The sequence below is a fragment of the Myxine glutinosa genome, chromosome 1 (genome assembly GCF_964187855.1).
Source record: "Myxine glutinosa chromosome 1, kmMyxGlut1.1, whole genome shotgun sequence".
NCBI classification, from domain to species: Eukaryota; Metazoa; Chordata; class Myxini; order Myxiniformes; family Myxinidae; genus Myxine; species Myxine glutinosa.
Genome location: NC_136261.1, coordinates 388,007,771 through 388,034,205, shown reverse-complemented (window position 1 = coordinate 388,034,205; position 26,435 = coordinate 388,007,771). Strand labels below are relative to the sequence as shown.

General features: G+C 44.7%; 1 protein-coding gene and 1 pseudogene across 1 annotated transcript in view; both read right to left on the bottom strand.

The window, feature by feature from the left end:
- The window catches only part of LOC144889904 (NACHT, LRR and PYD domains-containing protein 3-like), a 36,752-nt gene extending 13,280 nt beyond the window's left edge, over nucleotides 1-23,472 (bottom strand). The window contains exons 1-6 of the mRNA XM_078771115.1: nucleotides 21,348-23,472; nucleotides 18,605-18,691; nucleotides 13,866-13,946; nucleotides 13,455-13,538; nucleotides 10,470-10,550; nucleotides 4,425-4,508 (exon numbers count right to left, since the gene is read on the bottom strand). Coding sequence (XP_078627241.1) covers nucleotides 4,425-4,508; nucleotides 10,470-10,550; nucleotides 13,455-13,538; nucleotides 13,866-13,946; nucleotides 18,605-18,691; nucleotides 21,348-23,119 — 2,189 coding nt within the window. The 5' untranslated portion in view covers nucleotides 23,120-23,472. The remainder of the gene's footprint in view (nucleotides 1-4,424; nucleotides 4,509-10,469; nucleotides 10,551-13,454; nucleotides 13,539-13,865; nucleotides 13,947-18,604; nucleotides 18,692-21,347) is intronic.
- LOC144893636 (uncharacterized) overlaps nucleotides 1-26,180 on the bottom strand; it is a 208,667-nt pseudogene extending 182,487 nt beyond the window's left edge.
- Nucleotides 26,181-26,435: the final 255 nt, after the last annotated feature.

Genomic DNA, 26,435 nt, shown 5'->3' with positions numbered 1-26,435 from the left:
CATCAAAAAACGAAGCGCGATCTATTCCTGGCATCTGCTCGCACGACGACGACAACAGCCCACGGAGACTTTAGATCACTTCGCTCAAGAGCTCTGATGTCTGCTGACCGAGAGTGCCCCAGCGGTACGTACACATGAACAAGTTTGTGATGATCTTGTTCACAATTCTTTTGTCGCAGGACGTAGATCCCCAGTCGTCAGACAGAGACTTCTTGAAGAAGCCGACTTGACACTCGCTGAAGCACTACGGCTATCGCACGTCTATACCCAAGCACGGGAACAATCCGACGCGTATGAACACCCATACGTCACTGTGGGGACATCTCGACAAGCTCGACCGGAGAGAGCGACCGCCGAGGATGTGGATGCAGCCATGGCATCTCTGCCGGAATCGGAGACCCCGGCCACTCCCGAGGAGGATGTCGATCCGGGCTTGACGGCAGCAGCAGCAGCTGGACCAAAGCCCGGACGTAACGCTACATGCTATTTCTGCGGGAACCGAAGACATCTCAGGACTGTTTGCCCGGCTAGAGATGCGACATGTCATTTGTGCACAAAGACTGGTCATTTTGCGAAAGTTTTCCGATCGATGTCGCAGGGCAAACGAGGCCGCTCGACGATGAATGACCTTATCGCCGAGCCAGCGGACCGAACGGTGCGCGGGGCGCCTCGCCCGACTTTGATGAGGGTCACACATTCCCAAGGGCCCCTGGCTGTGAGCTCGACCTTGGTGAGATTCGTCGCGCCGACTAAACAAGTGGCGCAAACATGACAGTACGCGGTGCGACCGTCCTTGGCCGGCATTCTTCAGACGCCTTGCCAACTTCCTGGATCGGCCACCCGAACGGCTAATGTTGGCTTTGAAACTCCGCGCGTGACACGAGCACCATCCGGAGGCTGCACGTATGATCTACAAGCTAATGCCATGGCACGAAAGCCGGGAACTCCATGCATGGCACGTGCGCCCTCTGGAGGCGGCACGACCGGCCTACAAACGATTTCAATGGCACGGAAAACTTTAGCTGGCATTGGATCCACGCGCAAGGCACGAGCGCTTCGCCTAGACGACTCGATAATTGCAGGTCCACCTGGCCTGGCTTGTGCTATAATTCCACTTATGATCGAGGGAATTTTTGCAAATGCTTTGATCGATACAGGTTCCACAGATAGTTCTGTTGATTATCGACTTGTGCAAAAACATGGATGGCCGATTCTTGGGACAAGACGCCGAATCTTTATGGCCTCTCAGGGGCTGAGGCTCAGCACAAAAGGGGAATGTCGACTGAAGCTTGTGATTAAGGGACGAATGTTTCCGGATGTGCATCTCATGGTCTTACCAGCATTATGTGCAGACGTTTTGCTAGGACATGATTTTCTCAAGCGACATGGACTGTTGGAAATGGAATTTGGTGGCACTGATACGCTTGCTGTGTGTGCTCTTGCAGGGATGGAAATTGAGCCGCTGACGCTGTTCCCCAATATGACCATGGACTGCACACCTGTAGCAGTTAAATCGCTACGCTACTCACGAGCTGACGCGCAATTCATTGCGGAAGAAACGGCCCAGCTATTAAAGGAAGGTATCATAGAACCTAGTCAGTCACAAGTTCTAGTGGTACGAAGCGAAGTGCATCGCAAACGCATGGTAATCGACTATTCGCAGACGATTAATCGGTTTACACAGCTGGACGCCTACCCTCTTCCGGGCATGGACTCCGTGGTGCGACAGGTGGCCCAGTATTCGGTCTATAGCACTCTCGATTTGCGTAGTGCATATCATCAAATCCCCATCTCCGAGGCCGACCGCATCTATGCAGCGTTTGAATCGAGTCAAAGGTTATACCAGTTCACCCAACTACCTTTCGGGGTCACGAACGGGGTCACTTGTTTTCAGAGGGCTATGGACAACCTCATCGCTAAGGAGAACTTGACCGACGTCTTTGTATATCTGGACAATCTCACGCTTTGCGGGCATGACCAGGAACATCATGATGCTAATCTGAAGCGCTTCCTCAAGGTCGCGCAGAGGTATCGCTTAACTATGAATGAGGCTAAATGTCGTTTCTCCGCTCGCACAATAGATCTTCTGGGGTACACCGTGACCCACGGCTCAGTTGCTCCGGATAAGGAGCGTCTGCGACCCTTGCTCGACATGGCCCCGCCCTGTGATCATGCTTCGCTGAAGCGTGCTCTCGGGCTGTTCGCTCATTATTCTAAGTGGGTACAAAATTTCTCTGCAAAGCTCCGCCTGCTTGTGGACGGCGAAGCATTCCCCATGAGCCTTGCCGCCAAGGCTGCTTTCCATGGCCTTAAGTCCGACATCGTTGGCGCTGCTGTGGCGACGATTGACGAGAATAAATCTTTTGTTTTGGAAAGTGATGCATCGGATCATGCGATAGCTGCGACTCTCTCCCAGGGGGGGGGGGGTGCCCTGGGGCTTTCTTTTCGCAAACTCTCACCTCCGCTGAGCGGAGACATTCGTCTGACGAAAAGGAGGCATAGGCCATCGTCGAGTTGATTCGGCGTTGACGTCCCTATTTGCTAGGACGATGTTTCCAAATTATCACGGACCAACAGAGCGTTGCATTTATGTATGACACTCTGCATGCTCAACGCATTAAGAATGAGAAAATCACTCGCTGGCACATCGAACTTGCCAATTTCTGCTATACAATCAAATATTGCCCTGGGAGGGATAACCTGGTTGCCGACGCCTTATCGCGGCTGGCAACGTGTGCGGGCCTCATATCTTTGGAGGATCTGCGCGCTTTGCACGACACTCTGTGCCATCCCGGGGTGACGCGTTTCGCTCATTTTGTGCATAGTCGTAACTTGCCCTACTCGGTTGAAGACATTCGCCAGGTCTGTCGCAATTGTTCTGTATGTGCTGAACTCAAACTGCGTTTTTACAACCCTCCTATGAGGACACTGGCCAACTAGGTCGTGGGAGAGATTGGCGATGGACTTCAAAGGGCCTCTGCCGGCATCACCAGCATCGAGTAACTCTCGTTATGTGCTCACTATCGTTGATGAGTTCTCGAGATTCCCTTTCGCTTTCACATACGCAGATATGACGGCCGCCACGGTTATCCGGTGCCTGCAGAACTTGTTTTCTATGTTTGGGAATCCGGCCTACATGCATACCGATCGAGGTGCGGTGTTCCTGTCCCAGGAGGTGAGGAGCTTCTTACTCCAGCATGATGTCGCTTCTAGCGATACCACTCCGTATAGACCGTAGGTGAATGGACAGGTCGAACGCTTCAATGGTATTATATGGAGAGCTGTCACGCTAAGCCTTAGGTCCCTCGGCCAAGGCCTAGATAAATGGGCCTGGTCGTTACCTGCGGTGCTGAACTCAATCAGGACTTTACTGTGTACGGCCACCAACCAGACTCCCCACGAACGGATGTATCATCACCCGAGGAGCTCGGGTAGTATCCGACCTTTACCTACTTGGCTTGCTGAGCTGGGGCCGGCTTATCTCAAACGTGCGGTTCGCATGAGCAAGTATGATCCACAAGTGGATAAGGTGCAAGTACTCCAAGCTAATCCCGAGCATGCCCGCGTGTTGATGGCAGATGGACGTGAGTCCACAGTCTCCGTACGCCACCTGGCCCCTTGCGGGGAAATCGACGAACCAATTTACGAGTCTATGGACTCTCCCGTTGCTCCACCTATGGAGCATCTGCCGGCCATCTCGCCGCCAAATACACCCCAGCCTGTGGGCACTGCGGTGCCACCTTCATCACCTGACTCTGGCGGCTACTCCGAAGCGGGGGACTCCGGGCCTGGGGATGTAGTACCCGGTAGTTTCCAGACCCGCACTGGAAGGGAAATTCGTCGCCCCGATCACTACGGATGGACCGACTGACATGGACGGACGATCGCTGCTCTACTATTGCTGCTGCGTGCTCGATTCCTGCCTAGCGGAAGTGTAATTCAAACGGCGGGGAGAATGTAATGAAAATGTATCTAAGTTGAACCCAGGTGTTATGCTCTCTCTAACCACTGAGAGGCGTCTATAAGAACTCGGACAGCCATCGCTCCGAAACATTCCTGCGACATTTCATCCATGACACGTAGACTCGAATGGTGCATATACGTAGATGATCCAGGCTGGCTTGCATTGATTGACATTGCTGAACTTAAACCCCATGATTCCATAATCCTGATATATTGCATGATTGTATTTTTACAGGATGTTGCCAGAGATCGAATTGTCATTAAACCTACTACTAGGTCAAAGTTGTGGATCTGATTTTCATTACAAAGTTATTCCCATCTCTGAACACAAACAAAGCACAAACTTCAACCAAAGGTTGTTAATGGAGGTCAAGGTTCACCTGGAGAACATCAGGTACACAATCATGGATGATGACATCAATATGTTTTAATTTCCCAAAACAAATCCCATTCCCACTCACCAGAGGATTTGTAACTTTGGTTGGGATTTCAGAACACCCATCAACACCTCCAATCCCTCATCACCAATGGGATTCGAACTCAAACTGATGGTAAAGGAGGGAAAGAGAAAACCCTGAGGTTATCATTCCATTAACAACATGAAGAACTTTGGGAATACTTTCACCATTTCAATAGTTATGTTTATAAATAACTTCAACACCATATAATTATGGGATTATAACCCAGTCCCTCTCCATAAACAATTATATAATTATGGGATTATAACCCAGTCCCTCTCCATAAACAACTATATAATTTTGGGATTATAACCCAGTCCCTCTCCATAAACAACTATATAATTATCGGATTATAACCCAGTCCCTCTCCATAAACAACTATATAATTTTGGGATTATAACCCAGTCCCTCTCCATAAACAACTATACAATCATATAATTTTGGGATTATAACCCAGTCCCTTTCCATAAACAATTATATCATTTTGGGATGATAACCAAGTCCATCTCGATTTTTCTTTGATTTTTTTTTGGTGTGCATAATCGAGGCTCGTGAAAGAGCTAACATTTATCACACAAACGAATCAAACAGACAAACAAACAAAATATATAAAAAGGGGAGCGGTAGACAAGATGGGGAGAGAAGGGGAAGCACATAAACACAACATTTGAGAGCAGGGACATCGGGAATGTGTGGGAGGGAGAGGGCTTGGGGGGGGGGGGGTGGGAGAAGTATAAAAACAAGGACACCAAGGACTTCCAGGAAAGAAGTTGGTATTTCAAAAAAGTGGATTTGGGGTTAAATTAGCGGGGGTAGAAAAGATCAATGTTTTGGATGGGGGAAGAGAAGAGATGGTGGTGAACAGCTGTTTTAAAGACCTGGAGGGAGGAGTGGGATTGGAGAGAGTGAGGGAGTTTGTTCCAGAGGTGGGAGAAAAGAGGAATGAAAGAGTGAAGGTGAGCAGAGAGTCTTGATTTTGGCTGTTTAACCATAAGAGGGTTGCAGACAGATCTTGTGTGACCTGAAGGAATATTTGGGGGGCAGAGCCCAGAGAGAGCTGGAGGAGCAAGGCCGGAGAGGAGTCGGTAGAAGAAAGAAAGACCACCAACGTGCCTGCGGTGAGTAAGTGAAAGGCCCTCGGAGGTAGCTTCATCACGGGAGATTCCAATGATGTTGAATGCTTTGGTTTCAACAGCGTGAAGACGAGCTAGGTGTGAGGCAGGAGCACCAGCCCGGAGGGGAGAGCAGTATTCCATTGAGCTGTGGATGAAAGCCTTGTATGTGGTGAGGAGCTCAGGTGTGCCAAGGATGGACTTCGCACGACAGTGGATGCCCAGTCGGCGACTGGCTTTGGAGGCCAGATTTGAAATGTGGTTTTCCCAGGAAAGATCATGGCAGAAAGTGAGACCCAAAAGCTTGAGTGACAGAACTTCTTGGAGAAGATTATTCAGAAAGTGGATGGGAGGGTTGTCCAGTCGGTCTTTTCGGAGAGACATCGTAAGAGTGTGAGATTTGTCAGGATTGAAAGACATGTTCCACTTGTTTGCCCCGTCTGTGATTTTGTCCAGGTCTGCAGAGAGTGAGGAGGATGCAGACTGCCGATCTGAGGGATGAGGAATGGAGCGGTAGAGAGTGGAGTCATCAGCAAAGAGATAGAGAGGATTTTCAAGAGAGTCGGAGAGATCATTGATGAAGACCAGAAAAAGCACAGGGCCCAGAACACTGCCTTGGGGAACTCCAGCCTGAACAGGAAGAGGAGATGAGAGAAACCCATTCAGGGCCACACGTTGACTACAACTAGAGAGGAAGTCCACAAGCCATGCATAGAGATTTCCATGGATACCAAAGGAGGAGAGTTTGGTGAGCAAAGCGGGGTGCCAGACCGTATCGAAGGCACGTGATATGTCAAGGGAGACAGCTCTAATTTCCTGTTTGGCATCGAGGACCTCAATCCATTGTTGAGACAGCAGAAGCAGCATGTCCAGAGTAGAGTGACCTGGTCTGAAACCAAATTGATGATCAGAGATCAAAACCGTTGGAGAAGAGGAAAGATTGCATATCCGAAGCAATGATGGATTCCATGACTTTGCTGATAATTGGGAGAACGCTGATTGGTCTGTAGTTGCTCGGATCTGTTTTTCCACATTTTTTGTGTAAAGCGGTGATATTGGCTGATTTCCAAGAAGATGGCAGATGACCTTGAGCAAAAGAGAGGGTGAAGAGAACAAAGAGAGGGAGTGAAAGAGTGGGAGAACAGGATTTTAGGACCCGTGGGCTGATGCCGTCAGGTCCAGTTGCAGAATCAGAGTCGAGGGTTGACAGAAACTTTTCCACCTTGTCAGGAGGAAAGGACACAGAGTCCAGGAGCAGCTGGGTACGACTGGGTACGGTGGGTACATAGAGGGATGGGTTTGGGACACAAGATTTAGAGGCAAACACAGAGTTGAAGCATTGAGCTTTTTCACGTGCGGAGTCAGCTGTGTTGCCGTTTGAGGTAAGGGAGAGGATGGAGGGGGAACAAACACCAGAAACAGATTTGACCAGACGCCACCGGGATTTGGAAGAGGGAGACAGATAAGAGAGTTCGGTCTTGAGAACGGAGAGATATTGTTTCCTGGCTCTCCTGAGGGTGGACACACGCTTGTTTTGGGCTTTGTGAAAGGAAATGAGATTTCCTTCTGTTGGATTTGCTTTCCAGGAGATGAAGGCAAGTTGTTTCTGGGCAACAGCCTCACCACAAGATTCTGTGTACCATGGACAGGAGGAAGGGTATGACAACTGAAAACGAAATGGGATAAATCTGTGCATGAGAGAGAGCAATTTACTTTGGAAGAATTCCCAGGATGAGTTGATGTCAGAGGTGGTAGAGATGTGAGACCAGTCCATATGATTGATGGCTGCTTGAAGACCGTGCCAGTTGGCCTGAGTGAAATGCCAGACTCGTCGACGCTGATGAGGCTCCCTGAGAATGGTCAGAGAGATGTCCACTTTAAGAAGCACATGATCAGATGAGCTGATTGGAGCAGAAGAAGAGCAGCAGACATTTTTAGGGAAGTTCGTCATATGAGTCATAACCAAGTCCAGAAGAGAAGATGCTCCATTGACTGAGATCTGGGTCGGGAAATTGACAGATTGTGTCAGTCCCAGTGAGTCGCAGAAGTCCTTTGCTGAGGAGCCATGGCTGGTGAGAGAGGTACCCGCACCCAGCCAACTGGCATGGTGACAATTGAAATCACCACATATGAGGAAGAGAGAGTTGGGATGAGTAGATAGAAGTTGGTCCATATTATCAGACAGCGAGATGTAGATGGAGTCATCACTGTTTGGTGGACGGTACAGCACACATATGAACAAGAGGTGGGAGCGAAGGGGAAGCCATAGCCAGAGGTATTCCTGGGGTGAGGTGGAGAGGGCAGTGCAGGGCGAGTGAGAAAGAGAGTTTTTGATAAAGATAGCAACCCCACCTCCAGGACGAGGCTCAGGTCTATCATACCGGAGGAGGGAGTAACCAGGAAGAGATATTAAGGAATCAGAGACATCTTGAAGGAGGAAAGTTTCTGTTAAGAAAATCACGTCTGGTTTGTCAGAAGCAACCTGTATGGAGAGATCAGTTAAGTTTGAACGAAGGCCCCGGATGTTTGAGGTCCATACCGTTAATGAAGAGGAAGGGGGGGGGGGGGTGGCGTCGGATACAGAACAGGGGGGAGGAGGGATAGGGTAAGATGTGGAAGAGGAGGAAGAGGTAGGGAGAGCTGTTGAAGGTGTCAGAGATTTCAGAATAGCTCGGAGAAAGGGAAGGATGGGGCGGACAAAAGGTTTGATGGTGATTGGGTGAGGCACAATGAGGTCTTATTTGAGGAGGGGGAAGAGCGAAGCAGAAGGTTGGGGGAGATGGAGATGAGAGTTGGAAGGGGGAAGAAGCGGGGAGGACGCTTTGAGGAGGAGGGGTGAGAAGGGGGAAATGGAGAAGGAATTAACGTGGGGAGATTTGAAGGGGAGGGGTGAGGGGGGAGTTTATGAGGGGAGGGGTTAGGGGGGAGTTTAGGAGGGAAGGGACAAGGGGAGGTATTTGAAAGGGATGGGAAATGGGGGAGATTTGGAGGGGAGGGGTGAGGGGGCAGTCTGGCAGGGGAGGGGCGAGGGGGAGTCTCGGAGGGGAGGGGTGTGGGGGGAGTTTAGGAGGGAAGGGGCAAGGGGGGAGATTTGAAAGGGATGGGTGATGGGGAGGATTTGGAGGGGAGGGGCAAGGGGGAAGATTTGAAAGGGATGGGTGATGGGGAAGATTTGGAGGGGAGGGGTGATGGGGAAGTTTTGGAGGGGAGGGGTGATGGGGAAGATTTGGAGGGGAGGGGTGAGAGTGGATATTTGGAAAGTGTACGATTAATGGGAAATGAACATTTTTTGCAAAATGAGTTTCTTGTGACCTTTGAGTTAAAAATACGTTTAAGGATGCTGGAGGGGGTGGGGGGGGGGGGGTGGAGTGCAGGTGAGTTTAGGGAATGTATGAAAGAGGCACTGTAAGAGATGGAATTTTTTTTTGGGATGAATAGATTTGGTGAGCAAGTCGAAAGCAACCTTTTAAAGAAGAAGAAGAAAAAATAGGTGTTATAATACACGACAGAATACAGTACTTCAGGGGAAAGTTTAAACATTTAAAAGTTTAACAGTGAAAACTATCTGGGGAAATGGGGGAGAAACACGTGGTCGAAGAACGAACGAACGAATAAGAACAATGAATAAACAAATAAGAACAACAAATAAGAACAGAGAAGGAAATGTGTTTATTTTTTTTATTTTTTTTTATTTGAGAGTTTGAACAAGGAAGTAGGCTATGGGGGTGAAAAGACTGGGAAAAACAGAGAACGAAAGTTATTGGAGCACAATCGACGGACCGCTGAGAGAAAAACAAAGCCTCAAGGTAGGACACGGTACAAGGCCTCAAAAGACACGACACAAATTAACACGATTTTCTCTACAGGTGTGAAAGATTTACACCGATAATTTTCCTCGGGACCCACTGTAGGTACACACACAATAAAATAAATACAATTTTGACGAAAATACAAATGGGAACAATTACTTAACTTCGATAGCGTGGAGAGCATGGACAGCTGCGAAAAAACGTAACCTCGCCGGCAAGACCGGAAGCGGAGGGAAAACAATTATATCATAAATTATATAATTATATAATTTATATAATTTTGGGATTATAACCAAAATAAATTATATAATTTTTATCATATAAATTATATAATTATATCAATAAATTGATAAACAATTATATAATTTTGGGATTACAACCCAATCCTTCTCGATAAACAATTATATATTTATGGAATTATATCAATAAATTGAACAATTATATAATTTTGGGATTATAACCCAATCCTTCTCGATAAACAATTATATAATTATGGGATTATAACCCAGTACCTCTCCATAACCAATTGCATAATTATGGGATTATAACCCAGTCCCTCTCTATAAACAATTATATAATTATGGGATTATAACACAGTCGCTCTCCATAACCAATTGCATAATTATGGGATTATAACCAAGTCCCTCTCTATAAACAATTATATAATTATGGTATTATAACCCAGTCCCTCTCTATAATCAATTATATAATTATGGGATTATAACCCAGTCCCTCTCCATAAACAACTATATAATTATGGGATTATAACACAGTCGCTCTCCATAACCAATTGCATAATTATGGGATTATAACCAAGTCCCTCTCTATAAACAATTATATAATTATGGTATTATAACCCAGTCCCTCTCTATAATCAATTATATAATTATGGGATTATAACTCAGTACCTCTCTATAAATCAATTATATAATTCCTGAATTACAACCCAGTCCATCTCTATGAACAATTATATAATTATATGAACAAAAGGAGTGCTGGATGTCATTTCTCACTATTTATATTTAAAATGGAGTTCATTTATCAACCTTATGATGGAAATTCACAAATCCGTGTCCAGTAAAAGAGAAGAAGAAAAAAAACAACCTCAATAACAGTGCAGAACTTACTGAAGCTCCTCCAAGTTGATGATGTTATTCAGTTCCCTTAGGATCGACCCAGACTTAGTGCTCAGGCTACACACCATTAACCTGTGAAGAGATAAAAAAAAACTTCAAGGAGTGAAACAAAGAAACCATCAGTAGAAAGTTCTAGATAAGTTATATTAGTAGGTTCTTTGTTCAAGGTTAAGAGATAATTACAGTTTTTCTTCATCACCGAAACACATTTCCTGAAACAATATCCTCCGTTACCAAAACAGTTTACACAGAAATAGACAACTATCGGGGACGCCTTTTCACGGGGGTTGTACCCTTCCCGCTCCCCCTCCAAATTGAGTCGGGGGCCAAATGTTCCCCCATTCTTCCCTGCTGCCCAGATTCTTCAGGACAGCATGGTCAGTGTGCCGATCAGTCCACATGGACCAGCCCTTTCCTTCTTGTCTTTCTCTCACTCTTTCTCTCTTGCTCTCCCTCCCTCTTTCTCTCTCCCTCTCTCCACCCTTTCTTTCTCTTTCTCTTTTTCTTTCTCTTTCTCTTTCTCTTTCTCTCTCTCTCTACCAATCTGTCATGGCCCTGACTTTTTGAAGGCAGGGGAACACCATCCTGAATGTTGGGGATTTCTGGATCGTTCCTGCGAGATCAATTGGCTGTCTCTGTGTCGCACGCGGGCTTGATCGAGAGAGCTGTCTGGGGCTATACAACAATAACAACAACAACAACAACAACACATGAATCAAAACTGTCTTGTGGGTTGCAAAACTACAAAAATATTTAGCAAAATGCAATAATGCTGTCAAATAGATGGAGGTCCTCAATGCCAAAAAGGAAATCAGAGCCATCTCCCTTGACATATATTGTGCCTTCGATACTGTCTGGCACCCCGCCCTGCTCACCAAACTCTCCTCTTATGCCTTATGGTATATCCATGGAAACCTCCACACATGGTTTGTGGACTTCCTCTCCGGTCGCAGTCAACGTGTGGCTCTGAATGGAATTCTCTCCATCAATGATCTCTCCGACTCTCTGGAAAATCCTCTCTATCTTTTTGCTGATGACTCCACTCTCTGCCGCTCCACATCTCAACCCTCAGATCAGCAGGCAGCAGCCTCTTCACTCTGTAGACCTGGATAAAATCACAAACTGTTCAAACAAGTGGAACATGTCTTTCAATCCTGACAAATCTCACACTCTCACCATGTCTCTCCAAAAGACCATCTGGAAAACCCTCCAATCTACTTTCTCAGCAATCCTCTCGAAGAAGTTCTGTCACTCAAGCTTTGGGGTCTGACTCTTTGCCATGATCTTTCCTGGGAAAAACACATTTCCAAGCTGGCCTCCAAAGTCAGTCGCCGACATCCTCCATTGTGCGAAGTCCTTCCTTGGCACCTCTGAGCTCCTCTCCACATACAAAGATTTCATCTGCAGCTTGATGGAATACTGCTCTCCCCTCTGAGCTGGTGCTCCTGCCTCACACCTAGCTTGGCTTCACGATGTATAAACCAAAGCTTTCAGAATCATTGGAATCTCCCGTGATGAAGCCGATTGTGAGGGCCTTTCACTCGCTCACCACAGGCAGGTTTGATGGTCTTTATTTCTTCTACCGACTCCTCTCCGGCCTAGCTCCCCCAGCTCTGTCTGTGCTCTGTCCCCCAAATATTCCTACAGGACACACAAGATCTGCCCGTAACCCACTTCTGGTGAAACTGCCAAAATCAAAACTATCTTCTCACCTTCACTCTTTCATTCCTCTTTTTCCCACCTCTGGAACAAACTCCCAAACTCTCTTCAATCCCTCTCCTCCCTCTAGGTCTTTAAAACAACTGTTCATCACCATCGCTTCTCTTCCCCCATCCAAAACCTTGATCTTTTCTACCCCCGTTACTATACTCCAAATCCACCTCCTTCAAATTCGGTTTTCTTTCCTGAAATCCTCTGCAGTGCCCATCTTGTTTATCCTTTATATCCCACCCCAAAACTCTCCCTGATCTCTCCTGTTGTTGTATATTTATTTATATATATATCAGTCACTATGCGACCCCCATATCATCAGTGGAGAACCGCCAGCAAGGTGTCCCATACAGCTGCTGCTGCACCTTGCTGGGAGCGATAAGCACCGCCTGCCACACGGTAACGTTATCTCTGGTATCCACTCATCATATGGAGTCGACCTGGTTGCGGTTGGGAGTTACTAATAATGGTATCTGTAATCTGGTTCTCCAACCTAATGAGCGGACAGCATGACGTCATCGCCATGCATGTCCGCATTGCCTGCAAAGCTCCAGAGGAACCATCTAGCAGTGCGTCATTACGGATTATAAATCCAGATACTGTCACAAGTGCATAGTGACTGATATAAAAACCGAAAGGTTCACAGAGTTACAAGTGTATGGAAAGCCTCACTGCGTTGCCCTGATGAAGCCCCAACAAGGGCGAAACCAGGTCGGTAACTGTGAGTTTTGCATGCACTTGTGACAGTATCTGGATTTATAATCCGTAATGACGCACTGCTAGATGGTTCCTCTGGAGCTTTGCAGGCAATGCGGACATGCATGGCGATGACGTCATGCTGTCCGCTCATTAGGTTGGAGAACCAGATTACAGATACCATTACATATATATATATATATATATTATATATATATATATATATATATATATATATATATATATATATATATATATCTCATGTTATACGTGTTAGCTGTCATACGAGACTAGATGAAGTATACAACAAAAAAAAATCCCCTGTACAGGACAGGCTGTCCCTTCCATTCCCATTCCTGAACACAAGCAAAGTACCAAATTCAACAGAAGGTTCACCTGGAGAACATTAGGTTCACTTCAAACTCACTTCAAACTCACCAGAATCAGAGATTGTGACATCAACACGTGATTGTGACATCAACACTTAAAACTCACTTCAAACTCACCAGAATCAGAGATTGTGACATCAACACGTTTTTATTCCCCAAAACAAATCCGCTTTAAACTCACCAGAGGATTCGTAACTTTGTTTTGGATTTCAAGCCTTCCATCAACCCCTCCAATCCCTCATCACCGATGGGATTCCGACTCAAACTGATGGTAAAGGAGGGAAAGGGCAAAACCCTGAGGTTATCATTCCAATCACAACATGGACTACTTTGGGAATACTTTCACCATTTCAATAGTTATGTTTATAAATCAGATCAACACCAAATAATTATGAGATTATAACCCAGTTCCTCTCCTTAAACAATTATATAATTGTATGAACACAGGAAGTGTTGGATTTTTTTTTCCTTCCATTAAATCTCTAATCATGTTAAAAATTGAGTTTTTTTTGATAAACCCTGTGATGGCAATTCACAAATCTGTTGTGAAAGAGAAGAACAACAAAATCCTCAATAACATTTCAGGACTCACTTAAGCACTTCCAAATTGTTGATGTTACTCAGCTCCCTCAGGATAGGCCCAGACTTGGGACCCAGTTGACATCCCATCAACCTGTGAAGAGATAAAAACTCCAAGAAATGAAACTACAAACCATCAGTAGAAAGATGTAGATAAACTAGTTCTCTTAAAAGGTCGTTTATTACAGAAAGATTAAATAACCTGAAAATCAACAGGTTGAAGGTCACATGACTGATAATAGTATATATTCCTTTTCCATGTGGTATCGTCTCATGGATTCTGGTGGTGAAAGAAGGCCGCATTCTAGTGAATTGGGAACTGAGTACCCTCGTCCCTCTATACAAGGGGAAAGGTGACCCTCTGGACTGTGGCTCGTATCGAGCGATAAAGTTATTGGAGCATGGAATGAAGGTATTGGAAAGTGTGTTGGAGAGAAGGATAAGGAAGAAAGTGAAGATTGACGAAATGCAGTTTGGATTTATGCCAGGAAGAGGAACGACAGACGCGCTTTTTATTGTAAGGCAGTTGCAGGAGAAGTACATGGAGAAGAGGAAGAAGTTGTTTCTTGGGTTTGTTGATCTGGAGAAAGCATTCGATAGGGTTCCACCCGAAGTAGTGACATGGGCATTGAGGAAGTTAGAAGTGGAGGAATGGTTGATCAGAGTAGTGATGGCAATGTACAAAAGAGCATGCACAGCTGTAAGGACGAAGGACGGGAACAGTGGTGAGTTTGAGGTGAAGGTGGGAGTGCATCAGGGGTCGGTACTAAGTCCACTACTATTTGTAGCTGTGTTGGAGGTGCTGGCTCAGAACGTAAAGGAGGGTTTACCGTGGGAGTTGTTGTATGCAGATGATCTGGTGTTGATTACGGAAAGTATGGATGGACTGAAGGAAAAGATGAACAAGTGGAAGGAATGTATGGAGACAAAAGGTCTGAAGGTGAATATCGAAAAGACGAAGGTAATGGCAAGTGGTAAAGCATGTGGGGAGGTGGAAAGAACTGGGAAGTGGCTGTGTGCTGTGTGCAGGAAGGGTGTCGGAGTGAACTCCATTCAATGTGCAATGTGTGCTGAGTGGGTTCATCAAAAATGTAGTGGTCTGAGAGGGTCATTAACCAGTGTGGCAGCTACATTCAAATGTAAGGTGTGCACAGAGGGAGCTGCAGATGGAGGAAATGTTGAGTTGGATCTTGGAGATGGCGTGAAACTGGAAGGTGTGAAAACATTTTGCTACCTCGGAGATGTGCTGAATGGAGAAGGTGGATCAGACTCGGCAACGGTTGCTGGAGTGAGATGTGCATGGAAGAAGTTTCGGCAACTGAGTGGCATGCTGATGAGGAGGGGATTGCCATTGAAGCTGAAGGGAAAGGTGTATGCTGCATGTGTGAGAAGTGTTATGATTTATGGGAGCGAGACATGGGTCATGAATGTAGAGGAGCAACGAAGGCTGGAAAGGGAGGAAATGCGAATGTTTCGGTGGATGTGTGGAGTATCGTTGAGAGAGAGGAAGACAAATGATGAATTGCGAAAGATGATGGGAATAGAGCCTGTGATTGATGCTGTGAAGAGGAACTGGTTGAGATGGTTTGTCATGTGTTGAGGAAGGATGAAAGTGACTGGTTGAGAAGAGTGATGGAAATTAATGTAGAAGGAAGTAGAGGACGGGGAAGACCGAGAAAGACTTGGCTGAAGATGGTGGAAGAAGAAATGCAGGCAAGGGGGTTAAACAAGGAGAGATGCAGAAAATAGGGCAAAATGGAGAAGATTGTCATGGGGACCACAAGGCTAACCCCTGCTCTAGCAGGGAAAATGGCCTTAAAAGGTATGTTGTTGTTGTTGTTGTTGTTGTTGTTGTGTATCGTCTCATGGATTGTGGAAACAGAAATTTGTACAAAAGAGCTATGATAGTAATGATTAAAATTCAAAATATTTTTTTCAAAAGAATGAATAATTCAAAAGAGATATAATGATGAAATTGGAATATATTTTTTGTGATTTTATTATTGACAACCCTCAGAATTTTTTTCAAGATATCGGATTGAAACTTACACCGCATAATTGCACGCACATATAAACTACAGACGGCCACTGATGTTGGCCGATTAGGCCTGGCCTAATCGTCGCAGTCGGCGTTCCAATTCATCCCAAAGATGTTCGATGGGGTTGCGCTCAGGGCCCTGTGCAGGCCAGTCAAGTTCTTCCACACCGATCTCGACAAACCATTTATGTATGGACCTCGCTTTTTGCACGGGGACATTGTCACGCTGAAACAGGAAAGGGCCTTCCCCAAACTGTTGCCACAAAGTTGGAAGCACACAATCATCTGGAATTTCATTGTATGCTGTTGTGTTAAGATTTCCCTTCACTGAAACTAAGGGGCCAAGCACGAACCATGAAAACCAGCCCCAGACCATTATTCCTCCTCCACCAAACTTCACAGTTGGCAATATGAATTTGGGCAGGTGGCATTCTCCTGGCATCCGCCAAACCCAGATTTGTCCATTGGACTGCCAGATGGTGAAGCGTGACTCATCATTCCAGAGAACGCATTTCCACTGTTCCAGAGTCCAATGGCGGCGAGCTTTACACCACTCCAGCCGACGCTTGGCATGGCGCATTGTGACCTTAGGCTTGTGTGCAACTGCTCGGCCATGGAAATCCATTTCATGAAGTTCCCGACAAACAGTTGTTGTGCTGCCGTTGCTTCCAGAGGCAGTTTGGAACTCCGCAGTGAGTGTTTCAACTGAGGACAGGTGATTTTTATGCACTATGCACTTCAGCACTCGGCGGTCCCGTTCTGCGAGCTTGTGTGGCCTACCACTTCACGGCTGAGCTGTTGTTGCTCCTAGACGTTTCCACTTCACAATAACAGCACTTCCAGTTGACTGGGGCAGCTCAAGCAGGGCAGAAATTTGACGAACTGACTTGTTGGGAAAGGTGGCATCCTATGACTGTGCCAAATTGAAAGTCACTGAGCTCTTCAGTACAGCCCATTCTACTGCCAATGTTTGTCTATGGAGATTGCATGGCTGTGTGCTTGATTATATATACATGTCAGCAATAGGTGTGGCTGAAACAGCTGATTCCACTAATTAGAAGGGGTGTCCGTATACTTTTGGACATGTCATGTATCTGTACTGGAGGTGAGTGTGTCTATAGTTTATACAAGTTCTAAAACTTGGAGTGGAATAGGAACATGATGAAGATTATGAGATTTATAATGAAGATAAAGACTTAATTTAATAATCAGTACAGAAAGCTCTCAATGAAGGTTCATGTTTTAGTAGAATAAGAAAACAGATACTTTCTGACATGTTAAAGATTCCATGTTGATTTGATAAATTATTTGTTTTATTCAACTTTGAGAAACCGAAACTGAGAACATTTTATGGTCTTTGTACTCAGTATGAAGGACTCGTCCTTTGAGCACAACAAACACAAAACACGAGGATTTTCCTTAATTATTGGGATCAATAAGTGAAACATTTATTTATCTATCTATAATTCCAGTAATCTCTGTGTGTATGTTTGTATGTTTGTATGTTTGTATGTCTGTATGTCTGTGACCGCTGTTTCTCGACAACCACGGGTCCGATATACTTTAAACTTGCCAGGTATATTGCTGGGGACCCAAGGATGTGCCTTTTCAAGGTTTCATATTAATCGGACAAGTAGTTACCGAGCTATGTCCAAAAAACGATTCAACCAATCAGAGAGCAGCGAGCTATCACGTGTGCCGAACGTGGCGAACAGACTCTGCCTCGGACGGCACATTTGAGAGCGTATTCATTTATTTCCCGTTGGCAAACTATGTTGGCGTTAAACTATGTTTTAAAACTAATTAAAACTAATTTGCGATTCTTTCGCTTTCCTGCGCGTTTGTGCACGCTATGGCGATTTCTTTACCAAACTCCGCAAGCCGTTCGCTTTGGACCAAACCATTTCATGTAAATAGGGGGGGGGGGGGGATTGTCACCGTACTCGCAAGCCGTTCGCCTTGGACCAAACCATTTCATGTAAATAGAGGGGGGGGGATTGTCACCGTACTCGCAAGCCGTTCGCTTTGGACCAAACCATTTCATGTAAATAGAGGGGGGGGATATAATTTTAGATATATATATAGTACGGGCATGCCCTAGTCTATCTATAATTCCAGTAATCTCTGTGTGTGTGTGTGTCTGTGTGTGTGTGTGTGTGTGTGTGTGTGTGTGTGTGTGTGTGTGTGTGTGTGTTTGTCTGTGACCGCTGTTTCTCGACAACCACGGGTCCGATATACTTGAAACTTGCCAGGTATATTGCTGGGGACCTGAGGATGTGCCTTTTCAAGGTTTCATATTAATCGGAGAAGTAGTTACCGAGCTATGGCGATTTAGCCGTTCGCCGTTCGCTTTGGCTTTGCGAATGGACCAAACCATTCATGTAAATAGAGGGGGGGGGGGGGGGTTCTGTGGTCGTTCGCTTTGGCTTTGCGAATGGACCAAACCATTTCATGTAAATAGAGGGGGGGGTTCTGTGGTCGTTACTGCCACGCGGTTTGGAATGTTTTTCCGAACGGGCACCCACGTACGGGCACGTCCTAGTATAATTAATGTAAGGTTATATAATATCCCATTGATACATTGACCTTCACAGAACCTCAACACAAAGTAATTATTAAAATCAGATCATTTATAAAAAAGGGAAAACCTTTATGTTCAAACATCCCAACGATCCATACACAGGCACTCGTCTAAATGATACACAGGTACTCACCAGAGTTCTTTCAGTCGGTTTGGTTTGCTCACCAGGGACTTCATCAGAATCTCCAAACCTTCAACACCAATAGACTGGCCATTAAACCTGTAGAGAGAGAGAAGGCAGAGAATGAGGTGGACCCGTTGATTGAGACAGATTTCAAATGTGCACAAAAGGATTGTTCATCTTTTGTATGCAACAGGTGGTTGCAGGTATCATCATTTGCTGGGGGCGCAGCTGTGCCAATGCAGATTCAAACCCAGGATAATCAGTTTAGAGGTGATTGCAGTGCCCAAACCTCCAGGCTATCCTCGCAGGCCTACAAAAAGTCTTGTGTACAAAATACGAGGAAATTCGGAAAGAGCAAAGGGTGAAGGGATTGGTTTCCTCAACATCAAGATGAGCATGGTGGGAGGTAGGAGCACCAGCCCAGAAGGGAGAACAGTACTCCATTAAGCTGCAGATGAAGGCCTTGTAGTTGGATAAGAATTCAGGTGTGCCAAGGAAGGACTTTGCACAACGGAGGATTTCCAGTCAGAGTCTAACGTTAACAGGCAAACTCGGATATGCAGATTCCTCTCCCATCTATCTTATTAACAATCCTCTTGAAGTTCAGTCACTCAAACTTTTGGGTCTCACTATCAGCCATGATCTTTGTGCAAACGTCTCCCTTTATTTTGTCCATCAACCCTGCTGCTGGTACGTTTCACTTCCCCAAACCCCTTCCCACCACCTTTTCTACTGTGATTTTCGTTCTATGAAGTCCTCATACCTTCAGTGTCCTCGGTCCTCCATGAGCCTCAATAATGAATTCAACAACAACTACAAAAATGAAATAAAACGGTCTATAGGTAAGTTGGTTTGGTTGTTTAACTTCATGTCATTCCTAAACGGCTGGAAGGAATGAATTGAAAACTGATTTTCTGTTCTCGTGGGATGCACAGGAAGGCTTTAGGGGGTTGAAAAAAAAAGATTCATAGTCCCGGTGGTTCAAGGTTGGATGGAGTAGGACCCCTATTTTGTCTACATGAATGTATCATATAGCAGCACCTGGTTGAAGCCAGTATTACCAGTTAATGAAGAAAAATCAGAGATTGTAGACCCTCGCCAGCACGTGCTTGTGTGATTAATGTATTTTGGGTCCTCAGGGTCTTTTGGGTTCTTAGGGTCTTTTTGGTCATGGAATTTTGGGTCCCCATGGAATTTTGGGTACCCAATGGAATTTTGGGTCCCCAGTGAAATGTTGGGTCCCCGTGAAATGTTGGGTCCCCGTGAAATGTTGGGTCCCCGTGAAATGTTGGGTCCCCGTGAAATGTTGGGTCCCCGTGAAATGTTGGGTCCCCGTGAAATGTTGGGTCCCCGTGAAATGTTGGGTCCCCGTGAAATGTTGGGTCCCCGTGAAATGTTGGGTCCCCGTGAAATGTTGGGTCCCCGTGAAATGTTGGGTCCCCGTGAAATGTTGGGTCCCCGTGAAATGTTGGGTCCCCGTGAAATGTTGGGTCCCCGTGAAATGTTGGGTCCCCGTGAAATGTTGGGTCCCCGTGAAATGTTGGGTCCCCGTGAAATGTTGGGTCCCCGTGAAATGTTGGGTCCCCGTGAAATGTTGGGTCCCCGTGAAATGTTGGGTCCCCGTGAAATGTTGGGTCCCCGTGAAATTTTGGGTCCCCGTGAAATTTTGGGTCCCCGTGAAATTTTGGGTCCCCATGAAATTTTGGGTCCTCATGAAATTTTGGGTCCTCATGAAATTTTGGGTCCTCATGAAATTTTGGGTCCTCATGAAATTTTGGGTCCTCATGAAATTTTGGGTCCTCTGGGAATTTTGGCCTTTGGTTCCTCTGGGTCTTCAGGGTCTAAGAGTCTCTTGGATCTTCAGGGTCTATTGGGTCTTCTGATTCTTTGGGATATTTAAGGGTGTTAGGGCTGTAAGGGATTTTAGAGGTCTTCGTGGTCTTAATGGGTATCTGGGTTGTAAAGGGTCTAAAGGGTAAAATCTTATAATAGAGCAAACGTATATGGTTATGTTTATATGCAACCAAAACGACTTCTTCTTCTTCAAATAAAATTAACACCCAAAACACAGTCCGTGAACTCTTAATTACGTTTAGATTGCTGAGACCCCTCAAACCTTTTATGACCCGTTAAGTCCCCCAAGATCCTCAAGACCACCAAGACCCCTGAAGACCCAAACTACCCTTAACGACCCAAAATACCCTGAAGACCCAAAACATTCAAAACACTCAAAACACCCCAAAGACCCAAAAGCCCCTGAAGACCCAAAATACCCTGAATACCCCCAAATACCCTGAAGACCCCCAAAGACCCTGAATACCTCGAAGACCCACAATACCCCCAAAGACCCAAAATACCCTTAAAGGCCCTGAGGATCCAAAAGACCCTAATGCAATACCTTCTCCTCTGGCGAGGGTAATTAAAGAGCATTTGTTAATTACAGGATATAACTTCCACCATATCAAATCTGTAGCTGTTGGTCTCAGACGGTGGTTTGCAGCAGCTTCATGCAATGGAGAAAAGAGAAAACTTAATTCAATAACATTTTGTTCACAATGAAGAAAACTTAAATGGACCTGGGCTGTTTGGATACATGGAAAGAAGTTTGGATAACTGATGGAGAAAAAAAAATACAAATATTTTTACAAATCAATTTACAAATCAAGTGATGGAAGTGTGGGTTTTAAAGAGTGAAACTCATACAGAGATTGGGAGAAGGGACAGTTTGGCAGAAATAAAAAAAATGACTCACCCAAGCCTTTCACACAGAGGGAAGGCTGGAGCGAGAATCTTCATCCTTTGTGTGCGATCCGTGGAGCCGAGTTTGACCCTCCACGAATTCACGGGTTTGTTTGCGGTTTGAAGAGCGTAAACCACCACGGTGCAGTCCAAAGGAGAGGTCATGTTCTGTGTGAGTCTTTCAAGCTTCACATCCTCCATCATGGTTTTGGTAAATTCCACATCCTGGAGCTCGAACACACAGTGGAAGCAATTCAGGTCTTTCTGTTTGTGTTCTTGGAGCCAGGAATGGATTTCCTCTTTTGGTTTTGTTGAAAATTCAAAATGTCTCCCAAGGGTATCTCTCTGTTTATCAGCAAACAAACCAGAAAGGAACTGCTGAACAATCCGAAACCGATCATCATCTCTGTTATTGGACTTCACAAACACTTCATCCACAGACTCTTCACATTCAGGCAAGAGGAAGAAGAGTGCTGCGAAAAACTCCTGCACTGTCAGGTGGAAGAATTCATAATGGCAAACACTTTCAACTTCCGTCTTCAGGAAAACCTCAGAGAGAAATGCTGGAGGGATGCTTGTGATGCCGTCACTCTTCAAATCTTCATCACTGAACAAAATTTTTCTTTCCTTCACTCCATGAAATGCCAAACGGCAGAGACTAAGAAGTAAATCTGGTGAGCCGGTGATGGATTTCCCTCCATGGTGCTCCAAATGCAAGTGGAGGTAAAGAGAGAAAAGTTCAGAGAGAAATGCTGGAGGGATGCTTGTGATGCCGTCACTCTTCAAATCTTCATCACTGAACAAAATTTTTCTTTCCTTCACTCCATGGAATGCCAAACGGCAGAGACTAAGAAGTAAATCTGGTGAGCTGGTGATGGATTTCCCTCCATGGTGCTCCAAATGCAAGTGGAGGTAAAGAGAGAAAAGTTCAGTCATTGTTTTGGGTACAGGGTCACGTGTGCTCCCCTCATGGGAATCAAAGTACCTGCCGAGACAGGTTGCAGTGATCCAGCAGAAAACTGGATTAAAGCAAAGAGATGATAACACCTCATTTTCTGATACATGTTGTAGAACCTGCTTTGCTTTATCCTCATTTCCGTATAACTTCTGAAAAAATTCCTCGGTTTTCTCATGAGAGAATCCCACAATCTCAACCTTACAAGTAGATCTGGGATCATAACATACATGTTGCAGCCATTGCAGACCCACAAGTCTTGTGGTCACCAGTAGAGTTCCATGACGAAGAAGAGCATCCTGTAAAAGTCCTGCGATGATCGATCCGACCTTGTTTGCTTCTTGTGGAGATTTACAAACGTTGTCAAAATCTAGAGGATGTTTCATCTCATCCAGAGCATCAAGAACCAAGAGGACCCGGGAAGCATTTTCCATCAAATCATCAACAACCTCCTTCAGGGATGGATATTCATTCAGGAGAATCTTCTTCAGAGTGGTTTCATTTGATATCCGGTTCAAGTTCCTACATTTCAAAAGAATCACAAAATCAAACTTGTTTTTGATCTTTTCATCATCTTCTGCCCAATCAACAACTAACTTTTTACAAAGCATGCTTTTTCCTATTCCAGGACTACCAAACATCAGCACCTTGGTCACGTGCTTAACCCAAGACTCGTTTTGCTTAAACAGGTCCTCCATGGAGACTCGATCTTCATTAGTCTTTTTCAGATTGTACTCTCTACTTGGTTTCATCATCTCGTGCTCTTGTGATTCAATTTCTGGTTCGCTCTTCACAATTACGGGTTCCACAAACCGATCTTCAAGTCTCATACACCCTCCTAGTGTGACGTTGTAGTCTCTGATTATGCTGAAGTTTTTCAACAACTCTTCCTTCAACTCTTCTTGAGCTTTCCCTGTTCAGAAAGAAAATATAAACAATGTCAGAATTAGTTGGATGTCGAAATCAGAATTAGTCGCCCCAGATGTTGAACCATCGTGAAACACATTTAGAGAAATGGACATACACAAAACTCACAATTAGGTACAGTCACGTGAAAAAGTAAGTACACCCCATGTAAAGTTTTGACTTTTTCAACATATTTCAACATACAGCTATTTGATCTTAATTTCAACAATATTGATTGATAAAGGTGATATAATATAACAAATATCATGAAACCGTTACATTTTGTGGTCCATTGTATAATATAAATAAACATAAATGCAAATTTCGCATGTGGAAAAAGTAAGTACACCCTTGGCTCTAATAGGTGGTATTGCCCCCTTTGGCAGAAACAACCTCAAGTAGGCGTTTCTTATAACTGTCTAACAGACTCTGACATCGACTGGGAGAAATTTTTGCCCACTCCTGCATGCAGAATTCTTTCAGCTGTGCGATGTTTGAGGGGTTTCTTGCATGCACAGCTCATTTCAAATCCCCCCACAACATCTCGATGGGATTTAGATCCGGGCTTTGACTTGGCCATTCCAAAACCCTCCATTTCTTTCTTTTCAGCCATTCCTTGGTGGATTTACTGGTATGTTTAGGGTCATTGTCATGTTGCAAGGTCTACCTTCGGTTGAGTTTCAACTTTCCGACAGAAGGCCTCACATTATCTTCAAGCACCCTCTGGTAGAAAGAAGAATTAATTAATAGTGGATTCTATGATGGTGAGCTGCCCAGGCCATGATGCAGCAAAGCTGCCCCAAACCATAATATTTCCACCACCATGCTTTACAGTTGGTATCAGATTCTTGTGCTCAAATGCTGTCTTTGGTTTTCGCCAAACATGTCTTCTGGTACTGTGGTCAAATAGCTCTCCCTTTGACTCATCTGTCCAGAGCACATTGTTCCAGAAGTGCTGGTCTTTGCCGAGGTGTTCATTGGCAAACTTTAGTCTTGCCCTCATGTTCTTTCTGGACAGCAAAGGTTTCCTCCTGGCACACCTCCCATGTAGATCAAATTTGTGCAGCCTCTTTCTAATGGGAGACTCATGCACTTTGACATTAACAGTGGCAAGAGCTACCTGCAGGTCCCGTGATGACATTCTGGGGTTCTGAGAAACTTCCTTCAGCATCTTGCGGTCTGCTCTTGGGCTGAACTTGCTGGGGCGGCCTGGCCTGAACAAGTTGGCAGTTGTTTAGAATCTTCTCCACTTGCAGATGATCTTCCGGACAGTCGAATGATTGGTTTCAAATTGTTTGGAGATCTTTTTAAATCCATTCCCACACTCATAGGCACGTATACACTTCTTTCTGAAGGCCTCAGAGAGCTCTATTGGTCTTGGCATGGTGATTCCGCACATTTCAACAACAAAGAGCAAACCAAACTAAATGTCTGAGGTTTAAATCAGACAGGTTCCTCCAAGATCCTCTCCAACGATGTTCCAATCATTTGTACAGGAGCTGGTGCACCTGATTTTAATATTAGGTATTTGAAGTAGTGATAAATGTAGGGGTGTACTTACTTTTTCACATGCAAAATTTGCATTTATGTTTATTTAAATTATACAATGGACTACAAAATGTAAATGTTTCATGATATTTGTTATATTAGATCACCTTTATCTATCAATATTTTTGAAATGAAGATCAAATAGCTGTATGTTGAAATATGTTGAAAAAGTCAAAACTTTACATGGGGTGTACTTACTTTTTCACGTGACTGTGTAGTCACATTTTAACTGGCACTGATCACGCATAGCGAGAGATGCGTTTTTAACTGGAAATGGGCGTTCACCAGTGTGAATTTTCATGTGCTTTGTGAGGTTGGCTGATTGATTGAAAGATTTTCCACAACTTGTGCATTTCTATGGGCATTCACCATTGTGAATTCTCATGTGCCTTGTAAAGTTGGATGACTGATCAAAAGATTTTCCACAACTTGTGCATTTCTATGGGCATTCACTATTGTGAATTCTCATGTGCCTTGTAAAGTTGGATGACTGATCAAAAGATTTTCCACATCTTGTGCATTTGTATGGGCGTTCACCATTGTGAATGCTCATGTGTGATTTAAGGTTGGATGAATGATTAAAAGATTTTCCACAACTTGTGCATTTATATGGGCGTTCACCATTGTGAATGCTCATGTGTGATTTAAGGGTGGATGATCGATTAAAAGATTTTCCACAACTTATGCATTTGTATGGGCGCTCACCATTGTGAATTCTCATGTGTGATTTAAGGGTGGATGATTCATTAAAAGATTTTCCACAACGTGTGCATTTGTATGGGCGCTCACCATTGTGAATGCTCATATGTGATTTAAGGTGGGATGATTGATTAAAAGATTTTCCACAACTTGTACATTTATATGGGCGTTCACCATTGTGAATGCTCATGTGTGATTTAAGGTGGGATGATTGATTAAAAGATTTTCCACAACTTGTGCATTTGTATGGGCGCTCACCATTGTGAATGCTCATGTGTGATTTAAGGTTGGATGATCGATAAAAAGATTTTCCACAACTTGTGCATTTGTTTGGGCGCTCACCATTGTGAATTCTCATGTGTGATTTAAGGTTGGATGATTGATTAAAGGATTTTCCACAACTTGTGCATTTATATGGGCGTTCACCATTGTGAATGCTCATGTGTGATTTAAGGTGGGATGGCTGACGAAAATATTTTCCACAACTTGTGCATTTGTATGGGCACTCACCATTGTGTTTGTGCAGGTGTGATGTAAAGATGGATGAATAACTGAAGGATTTTACACAAATTTTGCATTTGTGTGGGTGTTCATCTTTCTCTGATTTGTGAGCCTGGTAAAAATTATTGTGTGCAAACAATTCAGTATTCGTTTTGCTGTGTTTGGAAAAAGTCCTCTTGTTTGTTTCAGTTGGCGAGTCCTGGGGACCTGTGTCTACGCTGTTCATAAAAATAGGTGCAGTCTCCCTTGTAGATTCAATGGATCCACCTGCAAATACAACATCAAATGACCTGTAAAAAATGTGATTTTGTTCAATACTCTTGATATAATTCTGACAAATGTACACAAACATGTGCATATGTATTTGTTCCACTGCAAAAAAGTAAAAAAACATCATTGATGTAAATATGCAGTACTGTGCAAAATTTTGGGTTTTCCTCAAGATATTCAAACTGTTGTGGTTTTAGAAAACCGCTCAGAGGCAATGGCAAC